Source organism: Vigna radiata, chromosome 7 (assembly GCF_000741045.1).
Source record: "Vigna radiata var. radiata cultivar VC1973A chromosome 7, Vradiata_ver6, whole genome shotgun sequence".
Lineage (NCBI taxonomy): Eukaryota > Viridiplantae > Streptophyta > Magnoliopsida > Fabales > Fabaceae > Vigna > Vigna radiata.
Genome location: NC_028357.1, coordinates 35,736,541 through 35,760,131, shown reverse-complemented (window position 1 = coordinate 35,760,131; position 23,591 = coordinate 35,736,541). Strand labels below are relative to the sequence as shown.

General features: G+C 32.0%; 1 protein-coding gene across 3 annotated transcripts; it reads right to left on the bottom strand.

The window, feature by feature from the left end:
• Positions 1–2,412: 2,412 nt before the first annotated feature.
• Positions 2,413–21,880, bottom strand: LOC106769009 (ABC transporter A family member 7). Of its 3 annotated transcripts, none has more exons than XM_014654445.2 (18): positions 21,697–21,880; positions 21,207–21,600; positions 21,045–21,130; positions 20,315–20,456; positions 19,770–19,889; positions 19,573–19,697; positions 18,663–18,821; positions 16,866–17,028; positions 16,665–16,790; positions 16,467–16,550; positions 12,104–12,459; positions 10,907–11,107; positions 10,645–10,754; positions 10,466–10,550; positions 3,425–3,553; positions 3,228–3,333; positions 3,005–3,093; positions 2,413–2,808 (listed from the first exon to the last, which is right to left on the bottom strand). In XM_014654445.2, exons 1-18 carry the CDS (start codon positions 21,766–21,768, stop codon positions 2,509–2,511), a joined length of 2,847 nt encoding a protein of 948 aa, XP_014509931.1. In that variant the 5' UTR covers positions 21,769–21,880; the 3' UTR covers positions 2,413–2,508. The 3 variants fall into 3 exon arrangements, with proteins under 3 accessions (XP_014509931.1, XP_022639278.1, XP_014509930.1); XM_022783557.1 differs by having other exon boundaries at positions 16,929–17,028; XM_014654444.2 differs by having other exon boundaries at positions 16,665–17,028.
• Between the last annotated feature and the right edge of the window lie 1,711 nt (positions 21,881–23,591).

Genomic DNA, 23,591 nt, shown 5'->3' with positions numbered 1-23,591 from the left:
ATATATATATATATATATATATATATATATATATATATATATATATATATATATATATATATGTAGCAATTAGTATGATTGAGGTATGGTGTTTATATTAGGATAAGTCATAAAAAATGTTTGAGGATTTTTTTTTTAATTATCCACATCACTAAAATTTAGGATAAACAAATTTTGTATAAAATATTTTTAATTTGATTTTACTATTTTAATTTTTTTAATTTTTTTTCTATACTTTGAAAGATGAGTTAAAATAATTTCTTTTTATTAAATGTGCATATGTAATGCCACTCGATTTATATATATATATATATATATATATATATATATATATATATATATATTATCTTTTAAAGAAAAAATTAATTTTAATTAATCATGTTTATATTAAACACCATTATTATAAATTCGTTATCGTTAAATTGACAAAAATTAGTATATTAAGTTATTAATCAAACAAAATTAGAATTAAATTAAATGCATTTTGATAATACGTACTGAAAAGAAAAAAGTCTATTCAATACAAGGAAGAATTAAGAAATTATAATATCTTTATATTCATTAAGTAGGTTTGAAATATATTTGATGTTTTGTTTAAATTTTTATATTCTATTCTGTTGTATCTAATGTCAACAAAAATCACAAATGGATAAAAATATGTGATTATTTACACGAATGTTCTTCTTTTCTTGTTTTCCTTATAATTTCCTGAGTTTCAGGAAAGTATTTTCACTTTAATAAGAAGTAACAATTAGTAAACAAAATAATTAAAAACTGTAAGATACTTATGGTATAATATTTATTTTATATTATTGTCTAAAATTAAGGTGACAAACTTGAAATACTTTGAAGTAGAATCGCTTAAGAAAATATGATTATCTTTGAAAATAAAAATCATTGAAAAAACTAATAAGTATATATTAAAGATATTCCAGATAAGAAATGTGAGAATAAAATAGTTTTCTATACATTCATTTTAATATTTTTATTAGTAAAAAATCATTGAAAGTAATAACTTTTACAAGTTTTTTTATTATTTAATGACTTTTCCTTTTATTATACATCTACAAATAAAAACATTTTAATAAACTTAAAAATAGTGTAGAGGCAATACTGTTTTTAGTAAAAAAAAATACATAACTCAAACCAATTTTTTAATATTACTATAAATTTGTTAGTTTTTACGCTTAAAAAAAATATATTTAAATGACCGATAGGCGCTGAAATTGGAACAACTTGTCTTCAAAATTTTTAAAATTTATATTTAATGTTCTTTTATTTTTCTTTGTTCTTTTCTTTGTCGTTGTTCTAGTTTTGCTTTTCCATTCCTGCACCTTTCTTTTCTTATTCTTGCTATGCAATGCTCACTTTCAGCCCCTTTTGCTGTTGGCTTAAATTGCAAATAAATGATTGAGTGGGTTCGTTATATTAGAAAAATAGGATCCTAGCAGATTACAATGAAACTTCAAGTTGATTATATTAGAACAATATCAAAATTCAAATGAATACAAAGGAAGATAAATTTCTTTATTATTAAATTATTTTATTATGAAAAATATTGTTATAAGTTATAATAATTAAATATTTCTTCTAATTTATATTTTTTCTTTTTTTTCGTTTTTCAGAAATTGTGTTTGCTTCATATTTTTGCAAAGAAACTTCTTAAATAATAAATATTTTTTGTATTTTTTAAAGTCAAATCTGTTCCAGTTTTTTCATGTTTCATCAATTTCATATTATGATTACAAACAGAACATTAATATGACAGTAACTATTAACTATTAGTTAAAGTCAAAAAGCATTTCATAATAAATAAGACAAAACATTTAAATTAATTTTTATATAAATTATTAAGTGAACTTCGAATTTACTTCGCATTAAAAAGAAACTATCATCTTACCAACTTCGGTAAATGTGATTATAATATGATTATATTTCATGTTCGGGTTTTAGAATTATATTTTTAATATTAAAATTTAATAAAATAGTTTATTACATTTTTTAATTGAATAAATCTTGTTCTGAAAATATTAGACTAGTTAAAATTTATAAGAAAATAATCATATTAGCTTCATTAAATAAATATACTATACATATACAATAATGTATTACTTCCCTAATATATATCACCTAATAACTACGGATTCATTACATTTCAATTCATTTCATAACATATTTACTAATCAAAACAATAATATATATGTTAAGCTAAATTAAAACTTTTTACGGCGTAACTATTTGAAATTAAAAGATTAAATAATTAAAATTAAGTTTTTTTTTTTTCAAATGATTCATTGAAATTAAAATTTGTTGGTTAATTTTTTTTTTCTAAGCCTGATCCTATAAGCAATTTTTCATTTTATTGAACAATTTAGAAAGAAAGAAAGAAAGAAAATATTGTTCATCGGCAACTATAGAATTTGGAGGCTTGATGCTATAAAACTTAACTAATATAGAGTAGCGATTTGTTGATTTATTTGGTTCTGAGCAGTTAATTTTGTATGATAATTATGAGAAGGTATCAAATGCCTGAGCCTGATTTGCTACCTTAATGAATACATCTTCCAATGTGGTGTCAACTAAACCCCATGCAGAAACAGTGAACTTTCTCTTTGCAACATCAACAGCTTGGAACACATCTGATATTCTAACATCCTCTTTTGGCAGCTCAAACTTCTGAGTACCTGACAGATGGTATATCTTATTGCCATTTGGGGTGAGTTTCTGCACCATGTTCTCCACATCTTTTTCATGCTCTGAAGATGTCGTCACTGTCAACACGTAAGTTCCTCCATATCTTGCTTTAAGCTATCACAAACCAACAGAACGTGTTAAAAAAAAATAAAAAATCAAAGTCTACATAAATCTGCCTTTTCTACTATGCTACTACAAATAGTAAAATGCCTTGTGCAGTCTATGGGTTTCCTTTTGCATGGATTTAACAGATTTATTTGAAAAAAAAAAAAAAAACTGACACAGCTAATCATTTGAGCAACAATGTTACCTCTTTTGCATTTCCTACACACTGCAAGCTGCCATTTACAAAAATGCCCAATCGATCACATAAGGCCTCTGCCTCTTCCATGGAATGTGCTGAGAACATCAAAATATATATGAAGAGATATCATATTATTGTGAGACAAAAACAAGTTGAGCATTCTATATCATGTATACACCAAGCAGAGTAATGTAATATAAAATCAAAATCCATAAGAGTGAGAGAGTACTGGTGAGAATGATTGCACGGTTCTGTTTTGCATGCTTGACAACACTCCATAACATTTTTCTTGAGGCAGGGTCTAATCCGGAACTTGGTTCATCCATGTAAACAATCTTAACAAATTTTGCACATACAGAATTAAGGAAATGACTTGAATCTTCTTCAAAGAAAAATGATCAGAATGAATTGAAATCTAAAACATACTTTGGGATCCCCAATCAATGAAATTGCAACACTAAGCCTCCTCTTCATCCCTCCACTGTACTTTCCAACTTGTTTATCGGCAACTCCTCCGTGAAAAAGGTTTAAACCCTTCAAAGAGTCCTCTACTGCCTGCAGAAATAGATTTTTAGCTAAATTTACTCAAGTCTTTTGTTTAGACAAAGAGACAGATATTAGGTTATTGTTTAAATTTAGAAAATTAAGATTGAGATATTGTCAGTATTTGATTTTTTGTCATATTTTTGTTCTATATTCCTAGAGTCTAGGAATAAAAGACGGTTTAAGCTCCTCTACATAATACATCTTTTACCCATATAAATATATTTTCTAACCAATAAAACAAAACAAATTGGTATCAAGAGCTATCCTGCGAGGGATTTGCACGATTGAATGAGTCTATCCATAATTCCTAAATCTAAGCACAAACCTAATATTCTAAAAGAAATCCTAAAGGTTCATCAATTCCAATTGCACTTTCATTATTTGACGCTAAGTATTATCACCTACGATTGCTCAAATCAAAATTCAGAAAGAGAGGAAGCAAGAGTTCATCAACCTTGTTTGCTGCGGTATCATCCACTATGTTGATCAGAAAAATATCGCTCAAAATATCCAGTTAGAATTGAGAGTTTTTGAAGCAAGAGTACCATAGAAATGAAAAGATGAAAGGATTACAAGTGTGGAACTAGATCCAAGAATTTGAGATTCAAATAATGAAGGAATCATAAACAAATAAGAAATACTCCAACAATAGAAATGTTGGAAAAATTCAGCAGGGGATTTATCAAGCATTACTCTAGAATAGTTATTGAATGCACCACATGCACAAGAACAAAGAAGGCTTATGAGATGTAGAGAAAGCTTTCCAAGTCAAGAACTAAAAAGGTAGCATATACAACCAAAATAACTATCCATGTGTCTTTTTGCCTTGTACCTATAGCAAGAGAAAAATTCACCCACATAACTCTCAAATTTAGAAGAAATAATATTCTGTCTTATTATTTATGAGGTTACTAAACCTCTATATATATACATGAGTCTGCAGCCTATTTTAGGAAATATTGGACAGCTAATTCTAAGGAGACAGATCCCTGTGATTACGGGATTAATCCTACATAAATAAACCTAATAATGGCAACATATGACTGTTACAGAAATACAGCAGCAAATATAAAACTTCCTAAAATACACAACACCAATCACGGTTTTGACACTCCCCCTCAAGCTGGTGAATAGGTGTTTTCCATTCCCAAAGTTAATGCAGTTTAGTTCCTTGGTGAGTATGTCTGCAAGTTGATTCTGAGTGGATACATATGGTGTGCAAATCATGCCACTGTCTAGTTTTTCCTTGATAAAGTATCTGTCAACCTCGATATGTTTAGTTCTATCATGTGACACCGGGTTGTGGGCTATGCTAATTGCAGATTTATTGTCATAATATAACCTCATAGGTTCATCCCACTTTATCTTCAAGTCTTCCAATATAATCTTCAGCCATAGAAGTTCACATATTCCGTGGGCCATTGCTCAAAATTCTGCTTCAGCACTTGATTTAGCCAATACACTTTGTTTTTTACTCTTCCAAGTTACTAAGTTTCCACCAAGGAAGGTGCAGTATCCAGTGGTTGATCTCCTATCTACCACTAACCCCGCATAGTCCGCATCCGTATATGCTTCAAGACTTACACTCTTGTTTCGTTTGGACAAAATCCCTCTTCCGGAGGTCCCTTTCAAGTATTGGACAATTCTAAGAGCAGCTAGTAAATGTACTTCCTTTGGTTGGTGCATAAACTGGCTGACTAGACTCACAACAAAAGTAATGTCTGGTCTAGTGTGAGAGAAGTAAATAAGTCTACCCACAAGTCTTTGATACATTTCCTTGTCCACGGCAATATCCTCCTCCATACTTCCCAACTTTATATTTGGGTCAACTGGAGTACTTGCGGGTCTGCAGCCTGTCTTCCCTATTTCTTTAAGCAAGTCAGTAATATACTTTTGTTGAGATATGAAGATTCCTTTCTTGGAATGAGCCACTTCAATTCCCAAAAAATATTTAAGCCTCCCTAGTGTCTTGATCTCGAATTTCGTGGCAGGGCATTCACTTAACACTTGTTCTTTTTTGTCGTCCCCACTTACTATAATATCATCTACATACACTAATAGAATTGTTACAACCCCCAAAACTGAATGTTTGATAAATAATGTGTGATCCCCTTGGCTCTATTTGTAGCCCAGACTTGTCATAACTTTGGTGAGTCTTCAAACCATGCTCTTGAGGATTGTTTCAGCCCATATAGAGCCTTTCTTAATTTGCAAACAGTTCCAGCAACAACCTGTCCATTGTAACCAGGGGGCAACTCCATGTATATTTCTTCTTCAAGGTCTCCATGTAAAAATGCATTCTTCACATCAAACTACTGCAGATCCCAATCATAATTTGCTACTAATGACAATATTACTCTGACTGTGTTCATCTTAGCAACCGGGGCAAATGTCTCCAAGTAATCAACTCCATAGGTTTGAGTGAAGCCTTTGGCCACTAACCTTGCCTTGTAATGTTCGATGGTCCCATCAGCCCTGTACTTTACTGCATATACCCACTTACATCCTACTGGTTTTCTTCCAGGAGGTAGGGTGACAAGTTCCCAGGTCCTATTTTTGTTTAATGCCTCCATTTCCACTTCCATGGCATGTTTACATTTCCTATTAGATAATGCTTCAGATACAAAGGAAAGTGTATGTGTGTGGAGTTGAGGTTAGTGAGAAAAGTTTTATGCGTAGGTGAGAATTTTTCAAAGGATAAGAAATTTGATAGTGGGTAAAGTGGTTGTTGGGTGCATGCTTCTAGTTCCCTTTCTAAGGGCAATGGGTAGATCAAGAGTTTGGTCCACCTGTGCTTCTAGATTTTCATAAACAAACTCATTAGAATCATTGGAGTTTATAAGATTCAGAGGTGTTACCTCATGCAATGATGGTGGGTTGGATTCTTGGACATTGCCAGATTCTAGAATGGTCGTTTCTCTCCTTGAATATACCAGATTTTTCCCAAATTTTCCACGGCCATTAGGTGCTAGAGGCGTTGGTTCAGGTGCTGGAGGCGTTGGTTCAGGTGCAAGTGTAGGTCTTGTTGGTTCAGGTGCAAGTGCAGGTCTTGTTGGTTCAGGTGCAAGTGCAGGTCTTGTTGGTTCAGGTGCAGGTTTTGTCCCAATTTCAGGTCCAAATGTCATATTTGGAAACATGAGAGTCTCATCTTCCTCTCTTACACTCTCCCCCTGAAGATGAGGCTGTTTAAAGTAGCTCTCTTGTTCAGACCACCGAAAGCTCTGCAATGATAGCTGAAGGAGGAAAAATCATGGTAACCAGAGGAAAAACGAGGTTCCCAGTATGGAGAAAAAACACAAGGAGGTTTGGTGTACCGATTGTAACAAGTCGCGCCATACAAGGGAAAAGTGCTGGAAATTACATGGAAAGCCCCCGGCCGAGAATGGGGGCTGAAAGATGGAAATACCTCAAGCCGAGAATGGGGGCTGAAAGGAGAAGATGGAAAAACCCCAAGCCGAGAATAGGGGCCGAAAAGAGGTCCTCCAAAAAAAGAAAGGCAAGGGCAAGCAAACATTGCTAATGGACAAAGTGAAGAATTTGTCAAGCTGAATCATGAAGAGATAAAACGGGTAAGATCCATCCTTAGTAAATTGGAGAAGCCCACAGGTACATGCTCCTTAACATATTCTAGTATGTTTGCACTTTCTTTTGGGTTTAATGTTTCAAATACACCATTTACACATTACTGGATATTAGACTCTGGAGCCACTGACCATATGACCCCTCTACCCAAATACTTCTCCACATATTCCCCATGTTCTAGCAACAAGAAAATTTCCACAGCAGATGGAACCCTTATAATTGCAGCAGGAAGACATGTATTCACGAGCATTGTCAGTGCGTAAAACTTCAATAGAGGTGCCAAATTGATTTTGAATTTCAGTTGAGAAACCTTGGAATATAGAAAAAACATAGAATGATTTTTCATTAAGAATAACTAAGTACATTGGGAGAAATCGTTAATGAAAGTAACAAACTAATGAAAACCCAAAGTAGAAAAGACACGACTAAGAGCCCAAATATCAGAGTGAACTAAGGTAAAAGGTAACGAAACACTTGTATTAACTCAAGTATCATATGTATGACGAGTGTGTTTTCCTAACTGACAAAACTCACATTGAAAAGACGAATTGTGAGACATATTGGAAAGCATGAGATGCATTTTGGTAGGACTAGGATGACCTAAGTGTTCATGCTCAAGAGCTTGACGTAGTGGAGATACAAGCAATCAATTATGACAAATAGTATAATCCTTCAGACTTATGTCCTGATCTAATTGTCTATCCAGTACATCGATCTTGAACAAGAACAAAATTATTAGTAAAATGGACAGAGTAATTTTTGGTGCAAGTGAGCTTGCTTATGGAGATTAAATTAAAAGGACACCCAGGAATATAAAGCATAGAATCTAGGGTAAAATTAGAAGAATGTTATTTTTGACCAATGCGATGAACTTTTATTTGAGAGTCATTTGTCTTAGTAACAGAGGGTAAAGAATCCAAATAAGTCAGTTGAGAAGAAAGGGACTCGCTACCAGACATATGGTCAGAGGTACTAGAGCCAAGAATCAAAGGTCCAAGGGAGGAGGATTGAGAAATATAGGCTATAGGATTATTAAACTGAGCAACAGTGATGACAAGGTGTGTACGTTGCATGGCTAGTAGAGGAGAAGCTCAGTCAACAGGGGAGAAGCTTGGCCAGAAGAGGAGAAACTTGGTCAAAAGCTCGACTAGCAGAGGAGAAGCTCGATCAACTAGGGAGAAGCTCTGTCTGTCAGTGAAAAGCTCGGCCAGTAGAGGAGAAGATCGGTTAGTCGAGGAGAAACGCAGCTAGTGCAGGAGAAGCTTGGTTAGCCGAGTGAGACGTACATGCCGGGAAGAGATGGGTTGTATGGGCACGTGAATGAAGCACAGTGGTTGCCAAAGGAAGACAATCCTGATCGCAGTGGTCACCAAAGGAAAAGGAGCTTTGTGATAGAGAAAAGGGATACACAATGGCCACGAGTATTGTTCACCCAAAAAAAAAAGAGTAAAAAATAAACCAAGATCGAAACCCTAAACTACTAATATCACATAGAATTGTATATGTTTTGAATGTGTTGTGTGTCTAATGTAGATCACACAGTATGTATTTATACCATAATATAGAATCAATTATAATAAAAAAACTTAATAATTAGGAATCAATCATCCTAATTTCTTAGATTATGTAATGGTTAATTTTCTACAAATATGTAATTGATGGTTACATTCCATCATAGGCCAAACATGAAATACCACAAGTGTGGTCAATTGGAACACAAAGAAAAGATATCAAAGTCAACATCAACAAGAAGTTTGTTAAGGTTGTAAAGGACACATTAGAAGAGGAAAAGCTCTTTGCAACCGCATGCTTTACAACCAATAAATCCACAAAAGGTTGGCTTATAAATAATGATTGTACAAACCACAAAAATTGAAAGTTCTTGAAAGTGTTCAATGAATCTATAATTTCTAAAGAACTGGGAATGGAGTAGATATTGCTATAAAAGGTGGAGAAATAAATTAAAAGTCATCCAGGTCTTGATTTAATTTCTATTGTCTTATATGTTCAAGCTATTAATCAAAATTTAAGTTTGGCCTCATTGTTAGAGCAAAGTTATAAAGTGTCGTTTGACCATAAACTTTGTGCAATTAAAAATGCTCTTATAAATTTTAATTATTATATACCTCGTATTAAAAACATCTGTTTATTACAAAGTTTAGTTATATGAAAAAATTTATCTTTTATACTGCAAAAGATAAACTACTACATTTAAATTTTTTAAAAGCAAATAGGCACAAGGACTGGCCTCTGACTATGCTAAAACAGTCCATTTATAAAACTAAGTAGAAGTGGACTCCTCTAAAGTACGCCCTGCACTTCAGGAGGTAAAGTGTATAAATCTTAACGCCGCACTTAATATATCAATGAATGATTTAAATCATAACACCCCATTTAAATTGTCACTGTCATATATAAAAAAGTTAAATACTTTTTTTGTCTCTTAACTTAGTAAAAATTGGAATTAGTCTCTTTTCAAAACTTTGGTCCAATTTAGTTTTCAAACTTTAGAAATATGTTATTTTAATTAAATTTTGTTAAATTTATTTGATGTTTTATATGTGTTTCATGATAGTATTTGAGTTGTTTACATCTTTCGATATATTTTTACTTCAAAGTTAGCTATAACAAAATTTGATTAAAAAAACTAAATTTACGAATTCCTAAAGATAAAGAACTAAATTGGTCCAAATTTTCGAAAAGGAACTAATTCAAATTTTCATTAAAAATTAAGAAATCAAAAACATATTTAATAAAAAAAAAAACAAGTAAAGAAACTCATTTTCATGTAGAGGCTTGAAAATTTAAATATATGGAATGTGGCTAACTTAGATGTCATGATATGAACCACTCATTAGTATATATAGTTAAGGTTTGTGCATTTTAGGACCTAAAGTGCAAGCTGCAGTTTAGAGGAGCTGCTATCTGACGTGTAAATTTAAATGAGGTGTCATGATCTGAATCATTCATTGATATATACGGTTAATATCTGTGCACTTTACCTCCTAAATTACATGCTGCACTTTAAAGGAGCTCGCTCCTTATAATTGACATTTTGAGAATTATAAATAAGTGTAGTGCAACTAAATACCCTTTAATTCCTAAATAATAATAATAATAATAATAATAATAATAATAATAATCTTATTCTTATAACAGCATAGTTTCTCTGAAATTAACTTACTCGCGTTAAAACTGAGCAACTAAGACTTTTAAGTCTGCCATAAAAGGTTGGTGCTCTCTAATAATTGACATGTCGTAAATAATAATAATAATGATAATAATGATAATAATAATAATCTTACTGATAACAACATGATTTCTCTCAAATTAACTTACTTGTGTTAGGACTGAGCCTCTAAGATTTTTAAGTCTGCCATAAAAAAGTAGGTGCTCTCTACCTGTCAAGCTGTCCCACAGCAAGCTACAGTATAGAGAAAAAAATAAGTTAAAAAACCTTTTTTACTTGTTAGAAATTTGATTTTAGAGGGAAAAAAATAGAGGAATTTCCAACTTACTCATGTTGTGGGCATACACCCATGGTAGTATATATTCCATCCATTTGAGTTCTTATGTCCAAGCCTTGAACAAATGCAGTACCAGAGGTTGGTTTTGTGAGACCAATCATCTATAAACACAGAAAAGCTCATTACATTTATGACTTGTTTTGTTTTCTTTTGTACATATCCTAAGGTAGTTTTAAACTTTTCTATTCGTAAGGAAGTTTTGAGGATGCAAGAAAATTCTTATGTACATATCGGTTGGACAATTACAACTGACCATATTAATAAAAGAGGTCTTCCCAGCTCCATTGGGACCAAGCATACCAAAGCATTCCCCAGGAGGCACAGAAAGGAACAACCCTCTTACTGCAAATTTATCTGGATTTCCATCCCTCCCTGGATAGACTTTTCTTAGATCGTCACATAGAATTGCATGATTAATAGTTGGTTCAAGTAGAAGCTCCTCCACTTTCTCCTTCTGAAAAAGAAGAAAGCAATTAACACCTTATGCATGCAACTCAGTCTCTCAACATATTGAGTACATCAGTTCAACCAAACTTGTAACACATACATGATACATGAGTTCTTTAAGTGAAAATACAATCTTTATTTTGTGTGCATAATAGTATTATCATGGTCTAAACATAGGACCTTGTGCAATCTATTCACCAACACCCCCCCCCCCCCCCCAAAAAAAAAAAAAAAAAAAAAAAAAACTAACAGAACTATGTGGGTTAGACAAATAAAAGCTAATGAAGGCAAACTCACATGCCTTGTTATTAGTCTCAACATTTGTTTCCATATTTAATTTAATTTCGATTACAAGTCTTCCATTAGAGTAAATAGAACTAGATACTTTCCTTTTATATAACATCAATCACATTGAAACAAGCATGGTGGGTCATATCATATGAAGTTATGATTAATTTTACCATATTCAGTCTCTATTCTCTCCTTTTTCTGCCTCAACATCCTAATCCTCTAATTCAACACCAGTAATTTATTTTTGAAAAAGAAAAGCTTTGCAATTGAGACAAAAGTTAGGTTCTCTATGGAATCTGCAACTAATTAACGTTCTACCAACGTTAACAAGTTTTTGAAATATTTTCTGGAGTTATGAAAAGATATTATTGAGGGATGAGATGTTATCAACATTGTAGTTCTAATTATGGCAATTAAGATATTGGAGATATTGAATCGTTATTCTAGGGAAATAGAGCCCTATATATACTCACTTGTAATGGTTTACTATCAATTGAATTGAATCAATTTTCTTCTCTTAAGTGTTCAAGTATTTTCAAGTTTGTGGAACATGATACTTCTTGTTGCTGAGGTGGCACAATGACATCAATTTCTAAAATACTTATATATGAAAGACAGCTCTTGATAGACCTTAGTTTACTCATTTTAATAATCCAGATGAACTCATAATATAAGTACATTATAAATTTGTTTAATAAGAAATAATATTCACCTCTTGGATTACATCAGGTTTCTCCATTTGAGATAATTCTTTTGACACCTGCATTTGGGTATCAAGCTTTTGGAAAGGAGACTTTTTCTGAAATCCTTTCAATAAGAAAAGAGGACCTTTTCTACTTCCTGACGACAAAACTTGATCAATGTAGAAGGCAGCAAAAAACATCACAATCCACTCAGCAAACATGATAATTAAGACCTCTTTCATGCCATTAGTGCTTTCACTCAGATTATGCCACTTCATACCATCAGTCCCCCTTCTATTCCCTGGAATGGAAAATTGTGCTAACTCATATAACCCACGGTATAAAGCAAACCCAGGATACAACTCCATAAGAATTATCCACCCTCCTGAAGAAACAGCATAGAAAATTGTTAGGCTAGAATATTAGAAACTTATAACAAGTAGATATTCAATTCATAAACATGACTAAGTTAAAAGTTATAATAAAAAGTGGCCATTCAATTCATTATTTACCATTCCTAGATAACCAAAACATTGTTTGAATTTGGTATTGAAACCAAAGATTTCTCCCCCAATTCATCTATGCACCTTTAAATGTTAGATCATTATTCTGTTAAGAAATATTGAAGATTTCATATTGACTAGAAATATGACCAAAACATGTACATAAGTGGAGGTCATCCCTCATTTCATAGATAAATTTTGAGAAATTGGCCTCAAATCCAAATTCTAAAATGATATCAAAGGATATTCATATAATTGTTGTTCAGTTGAGTCTATCGAACCAATTGTTATCAATCTATCACCAAACCACCCCGAAAAGCCGAGTCTTCTAAACTTGGTAGTTTATATGTCTAGTTGTTGAGTGTGTCGGAGATCCAAAATTTACTAGTGATATAGTAAAAACATTAAGGGACAGCCCATGTTTCAATAGCCTGCTTGAGGATTGAGTTAGATTAAAACCCAAACTCTAAGGAAATGTTGTAAATAACATTTTATTAGGATAAAAGCATCTTCAAGATCTTCGTTTTAACATAAAATATTTTAGCATCTACCTATTTATTTTACCATATTTTGTTTCTTAATTTTAGAAAGATTGATTGTTACAATGGAGAAGCTAAAAATATAAATTGTATGATCGTTATTAGTAAAATAATTTTGTAGTTTTCCTATGTAGTTTGAGTTAGTAGTAGAGCTTCTGCTTGCAAACAAAGAAACAACCATATGCCATTGTAGTCACATAAAGATGATCATAACACTGGCAATAATCTTGATAAAGGAATCGCCATGCATCGTCATTGCTTTGGCACATGTAACCCACACACCTAATTTTGACAACACCCACTTACCAACTTCACCATTAATAGAGTTGTTATGAATCCATGAGTCTGTTTCCGAGGGACCGTGACTACCTATTTGCCTTCGTTTTGAGTAGATTTGAGTTTTGGGCAAAAGCAATATACTGTTCTGTCTATGTATAAAATATGTGCCCACATGCTAAGTTAGGCGAGAAGACACCAAGTTTGGAGTAGAAAGACACCAAGTGTGATTCGCCTTAAAGTGTTCGACAGCATGGCTTATGATCACGTTCCAGCTTAACATAGGACCAAACTTGAAGATAGGAGTAAGAAGTATGTTTTTATTTGGTATAATGAAAAAGCAAAAGCTTACAAGCTGTTTAACCCAATAATAACAAAGGTCCTTGTAAGTCGAGATATTCAAATTGATGAGGAGAACAAATAGAAGTGGAACAGCTCGAAGGAGATGTCTATTAGAAGCTTGGAAACTAGAAGATGGAGCTCGGAAACTGAAAGAAGGAGCTTAGAAATTGGTGGTAGAAGCCTAAAATCCATTGTTGGGAGAAATCATGAGACTTTTGAGGAAGAAGATGATAGAACACGAAGTTTACAAGACATATACAACTTCTCCAACGAAGAGCATGTTGCATGTCTGATAGGTTTCTCGGCCGCAAGAAACCCATATACCCTTGGATAAGCACACAACTCACAAAAGTAAATTGTATTGAAATTTGAGGTACAAAGGTATTGTTCAATAGCATCCAAGGGAGAAATTCTTTCTTCACACAGGATGTAATATTCCTGTCTAACAATTAACAACAAAATGTGTCTTCCTCGAGACACTCTCCCACCTTATATAGCTAACATCTAAACCGAAACACACATGCCCCAACTACCTAACTAACTTTCCCTCATCCTAATCTTCATGTCTTGTTTTCAATTTCCTTCCCCCTTTCATAGACCCTTAAGGCCCTACAAGTGTCTCTTGGCAGGTGCTGAAGACCTGAGTTTTGAAGAAGTTGTGCAAAACGAGAAATAGCAAAAGGCAATGGATGAAGAGATCAAGGCAATTGAACACAACAATACATGGGAGCTGACCAGTTTGCCAAAAGGAGGTCATCCCATTGGCATAAAATGGGGGTATAAAAGAAATATCGATGCTGAAGTTGAGTGATATAAAGGTCGACTCGCAGTGAAGGATTACATGCAGAAGAAGGGAATTGACTATGATGAGGTATTCACCCCAGTAACAAGGATGGAAACAATTCGGCTATTGATCTCCTTAACAGTCCAACACAAATGAACGATTTTGTAGATGGATGTGAGGTTGGCATTTCGTAAAAGATTTTTGGAAGAGGAGGTATATATTGAACAACCACTCAACTATATGTGAAGAAGAGAAGATAAGAAAGTGTTGAGATTGAAGAAGGCGCTTTACGACTTAAAGCAGGCCCCTGAGCATGGAATGACAGGACTGACAATTATTTTAAGAAGAGTGGGTATGAACAATACTTAAAAAAGAATAGAAGAGATATGGTGATTGTTGTCTTGTATATTGATGATCAAATCTTTATGGGATGCAAAGCCAAGCTAGTTGAAGAATTCAAAGAAGTGATAAAAAAGGAATTTGAGATGATCGATCTGGATCTCGTGAAGTATTTTCTCAGTTTGGAGGTCGTTTAAGGGAAGGAAGGTAATTTCATATCCTAGGAAAGATATGTCGAGGAGATTTTAAAGAAGTTCAAAATGACAAAATGTAACTTAGTTTCCACCCCCAACGGAGCTTGGTACAAAATTATGAGTTAGTTTTGTAAGGATAAACTTAAAATTAGGAATTATTTGACAGTTATTATGAACAGTAATGTTTTAATGTTATAGGAGAACAAAAGCCAGGAGGTTAGTGTGTTATGTTTTGGTATTAATGGTCATTAATAGTGATGTGTTTTGTAATGATCGGAGACATTATGCCCTGGAGATGAAAAACCAAATGTTTGTCCTATAAATTGTAATGTTCAGTTGACATGAGATGATACACTTGAAGTAAATCAGTTTTATACACAAAAAGTGTGATTTGTTAACATTATATTGGCTTCTTTATTTGGTGTTATGAAAGTTATATGACTAGGAAAAAGATATGTTCTAAATGTAATACTGGGGCAGCTAAAGGTTCTTCTAGTGTATCTACGGTAGCAGATACTATTAGAAATCATCATGCTTTCATTGTGAAATGTTTCTCTTTATATTGTGGTGTTCATAATGTTCTATATGTAGAGGCAATGGCTATAATTTTGGCTTTGGAATTGAAATTTTCAGAGGATGAACTAAACTTTGGATTGAGAGTGACTCTCTACTTGTTATTCAAACTCAAGTCCAATACTTCTATCATTCTTTAAGATAATTATTTTCAAAAAGTATAATTTAAGCTTAAGTCAACCATACAAAATTGACTAAGGAGATTAAGTTTGCACTCACTTATATATTATAATTTGGTCACAATTTTAGTCCATGTGAACTCTCCAACACAGCATCTCATGCCAAGGACTGGATATCTTGAGCATGCAACTAGACATTTGTGGATGGTCTAGTACTAACCCAATAATGAGTACACAATGGACCCAACAAACCTTACTAGGATAAACTCTAATACCTACCTTACAAAATCGGCTTATATTTGCATCCACTTTTATGCTATTATTTAACCAAACCTCTAGTTGATAACAAATGTAATGGATGATTGAATTGTTTTGTAAATAGTAATATTATGTGTATTTAATTTTTGCTTATCAGAGAGAGGGTGATCAATGTACTGATAAACTTGCAAAATTTGACACTGGATCTCAAGGTTATAATTGGTGGGATAGTGTCCCCCAACTTTATTTGTCTAGAGGTTTTCAATGATGGATTTGATTTACACTTCTATAGGGTTAGGGGTGTTGCATATGGATGATGTTGTCTCTGGTGCCAACATAGTTCGGATGACAAATAACTTAGAATCCTCATTTCTAATAAAAAAAATTGCCAAAAAGCATATAAAATTATGTATGAAAACCAATAGAACAACCCAAAATGGATATGATCACCGACCATTAACTTACTTGGAAATGATGTATTTTCAACCAAGAATCGGAAAAGAAAGCCACCTAATAACCCAGTTCCAAAGACACCTATATATGCAGTTACTGCAATTATCAAGAACACAAGTTGGTCATTACTAATTAGATCTAGGAAAAGAAATTAGTAATACACCCATTTTTATGAATGACATAAACTGATAAAAGTAGTTATCATGAAACCTGTTGCAGTCTTGACATTTGAAAACATGGTAGCCACCAAAAATGCTAGCGCAATTTGTAAGTTTATATAGATAAAATAAAATACAAATTGGATGCTGTAGTCATTGACTGTAAAGATTTTTAATCCTGAGAATAAAGTCAAAAGCATCAAAGAAAATGGGTAAATCCGAAGATGAATAAATTCAATAGTTATATTCTTACCTAAGAGTGAGCCAAATATCACAAAGCACAACATGTAAATTACTGATGTGACAAGAAAATAACCATATGAAATCATCCAATATGGCCTATCACCAAGACCGTGCATTTTCATCATGATTCTTAATTTTTGTTGCTTCTCATATACTAGTGATGTCAAAATAACCTACACAAACATAAAGAGCTTATTAAATTGAACATTTAAATGTATTATAAATGAATAGATCTAGGACTACAGATAAGAAATTTTGTTGCTTCTCATATACTAGTGATGTCAAAATAACCTGCACAAACATAAAGAGCTTATTAAATTGAACATTTAAATGTATTATAGATGAAAAGATCTAGGACTACTGATAAGAAATTTGCAACATAAAGCATGTATCTTTTACCAGGGTTGATGTAAAGGTATTAAAGCAAAGAAAAGGAATTACATATGGTTTATATTGATGTGGGAAAGGCGTATGATTAATTACTAGGAGAAATACTGCAAAAAGGCTCTAAGGTGATTGCATTACTTATATTCAAACCATACAAGACATATACAATGGGGGTAACTATTGCTGTAAGAACACTAGTAAGCAAAACTAAGGGATTTTCCTATAAGGATAAAGTTCACATCAAGCATTAGCCTTGAATCTAGTTTAATTTAGTTTTGGACGTAATTATTGGGGTCATACATAAGATTATCCGTAATTATATTATATGCAATTTCTGGATAACATAATTTCAATTGCGGTTTTAATTAAAAAGATTAACTTCGAACTTGCTTAGAAGGTAAACTAAGTTAGAAAGTTCATTTTCTTTGCTAGGAGAAATACTGCAAAAAGGCTCTAAGGTGCTAGCACAAAAAAAAGAGAAAGGAGAAATTATCTTCCTCTTAGCAGCCTTCATGAGCTCATGTATAGGAAAAAACCACCAACGCATATTCCCAGTGTCCCAATGAATTTGGTGGTAGATTCACTACATAATATTAGTAGCAAGGAAAGCAGTGATGAGAGTTCATAAACATCAATTACAACATGTTTTTCAAGGTCCAATAGGGAATTTCATATGGGCGAGTGGGTGTTTTTCAAGCTTCCAGCAAGAAGCTTTCATAAACTTGCTCCTAGTACCTATAGAATTTCAGAAAACATAGGTACAACTGCCTACTAGTTACAGCATCCTAAAAAGTCTCTAACCCACTCAACATTTAATATTACAAGCATCCTCCCATTGATTGCCAACCACATAGTACTATATTTCCAGAAAAGATCTCAACAAAACATGCAAAGGAAGAAGGGTCATATCACAATAATTTTGGTTCAGTGGCACAGTGTACCTAATGAGGAGGAGACATGGGTTCTTCTATTCAATTTTCAACAGTCATCCCCTATGTTTGAAATGCAAGACCCTTGAGGGCAGGGTCTTCTTTTCAGGAGAGGTATTGATATGTAAATATAAATAAGATGTTAGTTAGTTAGTCAGCTAGTTAGATAGGATTGTAACGATATTGGGTACCAGCCTACAAATAAGGTAGTATTGTTGTATTTTAGACAGACTAAATATAAAATGAGATTGGGTGACAATAACAGAAGTGTAATGCACGATTCTTGGTCTTTGTTCCTCTCATCTTTCCTCCCTCAATTTGGTTCTCTTTCCGCACCTAAATTCTATATCATATTTCAAAAGTCAAAGTTATCCAATAGCAACTATTTATGCAATAAATGATGGTATCATCCTCACATTGATGTTAACTTCTCTTAGTTGTTATAGACAACTCAATTCATAGCCCATGTGTATGGATATATCTTCACTTACAGGAAAAAGTTGCAAGATGACCCATGTAAAGAACAGAGCGCCCACGATAGAAGATATGTCAAACCTAAAAATGGTCTCAGGTTTTGGCATTTCCTTTACAAACTCCAAAATTATTTTGGTTCCAGGTCCAAGCAGAAACTGCAGGTAGGAATTGGAAATCTGCATGCATATATTGTCAGATTCCGATTATAACCTGTCAGAGACCAAATACTACTAAAATAAGAAATGAAAAAATGTGTATTTCTGGAAATTACCATCATTATGTTAAATCAATAATATTTGCTGACAAAATTAGTTTTGAAATTTTCAATACAAATACAGCCACTGCATCATGAACATAGTTCCCCTTCCTCTATTCAAATCATGCATTTTAAAAAAAAATATTGTAACGGTTAAGCAAATTTTTCTTCTTTAGGAAGTATGTAGTTCCTTATTCCAAATGTATTCTATCAATAATGAATTATGAAACAATGTGTTTTTTATTTTAAAATTAATACTATTATTAAAAAGCAAACATAGTTGCAGTCACGGTAGGTGATACTGTCTTGAAAAGGACTACCTAAGGAGTTGACGAGAACTGTTGAGTGAAGAATCATAGAGTGAAGCCACAGTAAAACTGCCTCCTAGCAAGCAGAGGTTCGACACTGACTAGAGACGTGGCCTGAGTAATGCTTTATAATGTATTATGGGAAAACTTGACCTTCTAAACTGATTTTGCAGCATTGAGTTAAATTTTAAGTTCGAATGCTAAGAACTATTATTATAAAAAAAATTTAAGATGATTACAAGCTAGCAAGTAGCACGTTTTTTTATTTTATAAGCTCAGATTGAGCTTTCTTTTTCATTATATTGAATCAACGGTTAGGATAACTGCAAAGAGGATGAAACTATTAAAAGAAATTATATATACCAGATTTACAGAGCGAGGAATCCGCAACAATGCATTGGCAGTAAATCCTGCGTCCTGACGGTAGGTTGAGTTGTACCATATACCGACATTATATCTATTACCATTTGAATTTAGAAAGTCAAAAGCTGCCAAAACAATAAAAATAAGTATTGTCTTCCACAAATTGCATGAATTTAAAAACAATGATAGTTAAGTACCTGAAACTATCTCATTGACTTGTCCCTCTGAGTTACCTCTATGATAACCTTTGTACAGCTCACTGTTGATATCAGTAGAACTATTACGCCATAAATTTTTAGCCAGAGCACATTTAATCTCTAGATTCAGGGAAAACAAATTCAATTAGTAAATATACTCTGCATGTCAGATGCAGGCCCTAGTCAAGTCTAGAGAGAAATAAGATTGTGTATATAAAGCACAAGTTTACTCCACGAAAAAATATTCAAATTCTGGGTGCATTTATTTGGCAAAACTGACCATATAATTATTACCATTGTGCAACTGTTTCAAATGCATCATCAAGGTCGCAATTATTGTTTTATACTGAACTTTAACATTTATATTACACCCATTTGATGGTTCCCCAAGTTTTCCAAAAACATGGAAGAATTTATAGGTTCAAGAAAATACTACATGAATAAAATAGCAATCAAAACCCTACCCCTCACCCCTCGAAAAAAAGAGGTGCAAAAGTTTTTGAAATACTCTCTAACAAGGTACATTGACAATGCAATTTCCATACCATTGTTTGCTCCTGTCGGCGAGGGAAAGGAGAATCCAGAGTTCTCTGTTCCTGAGCAGTTCGTTTGTAAATAATAAATGGGGAGATTCGAAGAGAAAGCAGGTTCAATAAAATTGTTCCTTTGAGGTTCTGATTCAGATCCCTATATCAACATCATTTTGACAACAACAAACATCACACACACACACAAAAGAAAAAAAAAAACACTAGCAAAAGCAGGAAAACTGAAATGTCAAACTAAAATTAAGAATAAATAGTACGCAATACATACACTAACAGTTTACTCTGCCATTCAATCATAAAACAAATTTGTTTGTAAATTTCTAATCACTTAACGATGTAAAAGCTGTTTTTGGTATTGAGTAAAACCTTCCACACTAACCATAGATGTTTGTAAATCTCTAAAATTTAAAATAAATAAATTAATGTGTGAACAGTTCACAATTCACCAATTGTGATATCAGAAATGATACTTTGACTAAAATAATTTTTTTACATTTTCTTTACGATCATTTTATCCTTATCACCCTACCATCATTACGTGTAATATCATCGATCAATCAAAAAGCGCCACACGTGGAAACTTTGTTGATTTTTCAACAATTATCTTAAACGTCACTTCTAGCATGTTTTCTGATTCATCGACAGTGTAAAAGTATTTGTATTTTTCTACGCATAGGAATTATTAAACTAAACTGAACATGAAGACAAAAACATACAACAAACTCACCAGTACATTCACGGCCAAACCAGCAAGGAAATTACTACCAAAATCACTTATACTCAGGGTACTCCGAAACATCTTCTCAGATACGCCTGTAAAAAACGTCACGAAAAACAAAATCAGCAACAGAGCGAGAAACACAATGTGAACGGATCTATTACACCATACTCAGCGCAAAGGAGTGATTCTCTCCAGTGAAGAGCAAAGAAAGAGGACACGAGTCGGTTCTCCTGCACGATGCATCAGGCAAATCGAAAAAGGGAAGAAAACCGGTTCGCACGGCCCGATTCGGTGGAGCAGGAAGTTGCAAGAGCGGTGGCCATTCCACGGGGTTGGGAATGGCGCACATGGGGGCTTGAAAGAAATCGGAATACTGGACTCCGCACCGCTTCTCTGAGTCAGGGCACTGAGAGATTTTGGTTCTGTTGTCGGCACACGAGCAGCCGCATTTGAATTTGCTTTTATCCAATTGCGTGTCGAGTAAGAGTTGGAGCATGGAAATCAACACGCATAGCACCACCGGGAACAGAATCAGCCGAACGTTGGTTTTCACATTCCGTTTCTTGGAAAGATGAGAAATTCAAACATCAACATAATTTCATGCAAGAGAGTAATCATAGAAAAAAAAAAAAAAAAAAAAAAGGAAAGCGAGTGGAACCTGGAAGGTAATGTTCTTGAGAAGAAGCGCTTTTGCTTGAGTGAAGAAGCTAGCAGAAGCAGAATTTGCCATGAGTTTGGTGTCTGAAGAATGGAGACTGAATAATGGAAGCGTGTTTCTTGGTGTTGCTGTGTATACAGTGAAAGCTTAGTATCTTCTCAGTTCTGGTTTACACCTTACAAGTGTCTAAACAGGCTATTTAACATATAATTAATTATATTTGATTTAAAAATCTAGAATAATTATTTTTAATGACTAGTTTCAAATTTATATTTTAATTGTTTTTTCTTTATTTTTAATTTTAATTTTAGATATTCAATATTTGATAGTTTATATATTGAATTGTTTATTTTTTATATTTAATTACATTTTAATTTTCGATAATATTAAAATAAAACACAAAATAGTTAAAAAAAAGTAATATAATAATATTAAAATTATTTTATTATGTAATTATTTTTAATTTTTATCAAATAAATTATCAATTATTATAATAGTTATAAATATTTTTGTCTTTTAAATAACAGAAAAACTACGTTAATAATTATTTTGTCAAAATTCATTTAATCTCGTATTATAAAAAGATATTTTTCTTACCTTATAAGAATGTTTTATTTATGTATAGATTTTAAATTTTGAATATTTTTTACTAAAGATGTTAATTAAATGAGATATTTTATTCAAGATATTGAGGGAACAACTGAAAGTAGTTTAAGTATATTATTGTTAATTAATTTCTCACAATAGTGATAAAATTAATGTAATTAAATAATTGACACTATGAATTAATTATGGCAAAAGCTTTATTTATTTTATAATAACTATCTTAACATTAGAAAAATAATTAATCTACACGTAAAATTGATTTTCATTATTTGGAAATACAAAACTATTCCTTGATTACTTTTAATATATTTGATCATTCTTACAATTTTTTTTTATATTTTTTAAAATTACATCATCTATTACTTTAGTATAATAGAGATGTAAACAAAAAACTTTTGATCAATAAAATATAAATTCACTCTATTAAAAAAATAAGCCAGAGTCAATTTTGTAAAAATGATTAAACATATCAAAAGTAAACAATGAATAGCCTTGTATCTCAAATATAATGAAATCACATTTACTTAATTATTTTCTAATGTATATATATAATACTTTAAATATAGTTCATTTTATTGTAAACATTAATTACAACAATAACTGTTATTTATTACTTTGACTAAATAGCAAATATTTGATAGTATAACAGTTATCTTGAAGAGAACAATTTTTTAACAATAACATTCATAAGATATTTGTTTATCAATTGTAAGTTTTTCCAAACAAAGAAAATTTGAATATTAATCTCTTTCAATATATCAGTTTTAATCTTTATCTAACTTATGACTTAAAAAATATATATATAAGAAATTGTATCTCGATATGAATTGTTTATCAACTCATAATCTTAACATTCCCCATATATATGTATTTACCTTTATTGCAATTCTGAAATATTGATTTTTAATCAACAATTGTAAGTTCATTTTAGTTTTTAAAATCCTTTTTTTTGTTTAGAAAAACAAAATATACACGTTAACGGATAATATTAACTTTATTATAAAAAGATTAGTATAAAATAATAAATTAGAATTTAATACGTTTGAAGTAGTAATTATACATTGCCCATAATTTTATCATTTAATAATTTTAATTTAATATTTTTATTTAACGCTCACTGTTAAATTAAAAATTTCTTTTTCACAGTTATATTAAAAAAAACCATTTTAATCTAACATTGCACATAGAAAAATATTTTTTTAATTTTTATTATATTATTTTTTACAAAAATTCTCATTAAATGATAATTATGGTTACTTTCTTTATTAGAAAAATATTAAAAGTAGGGA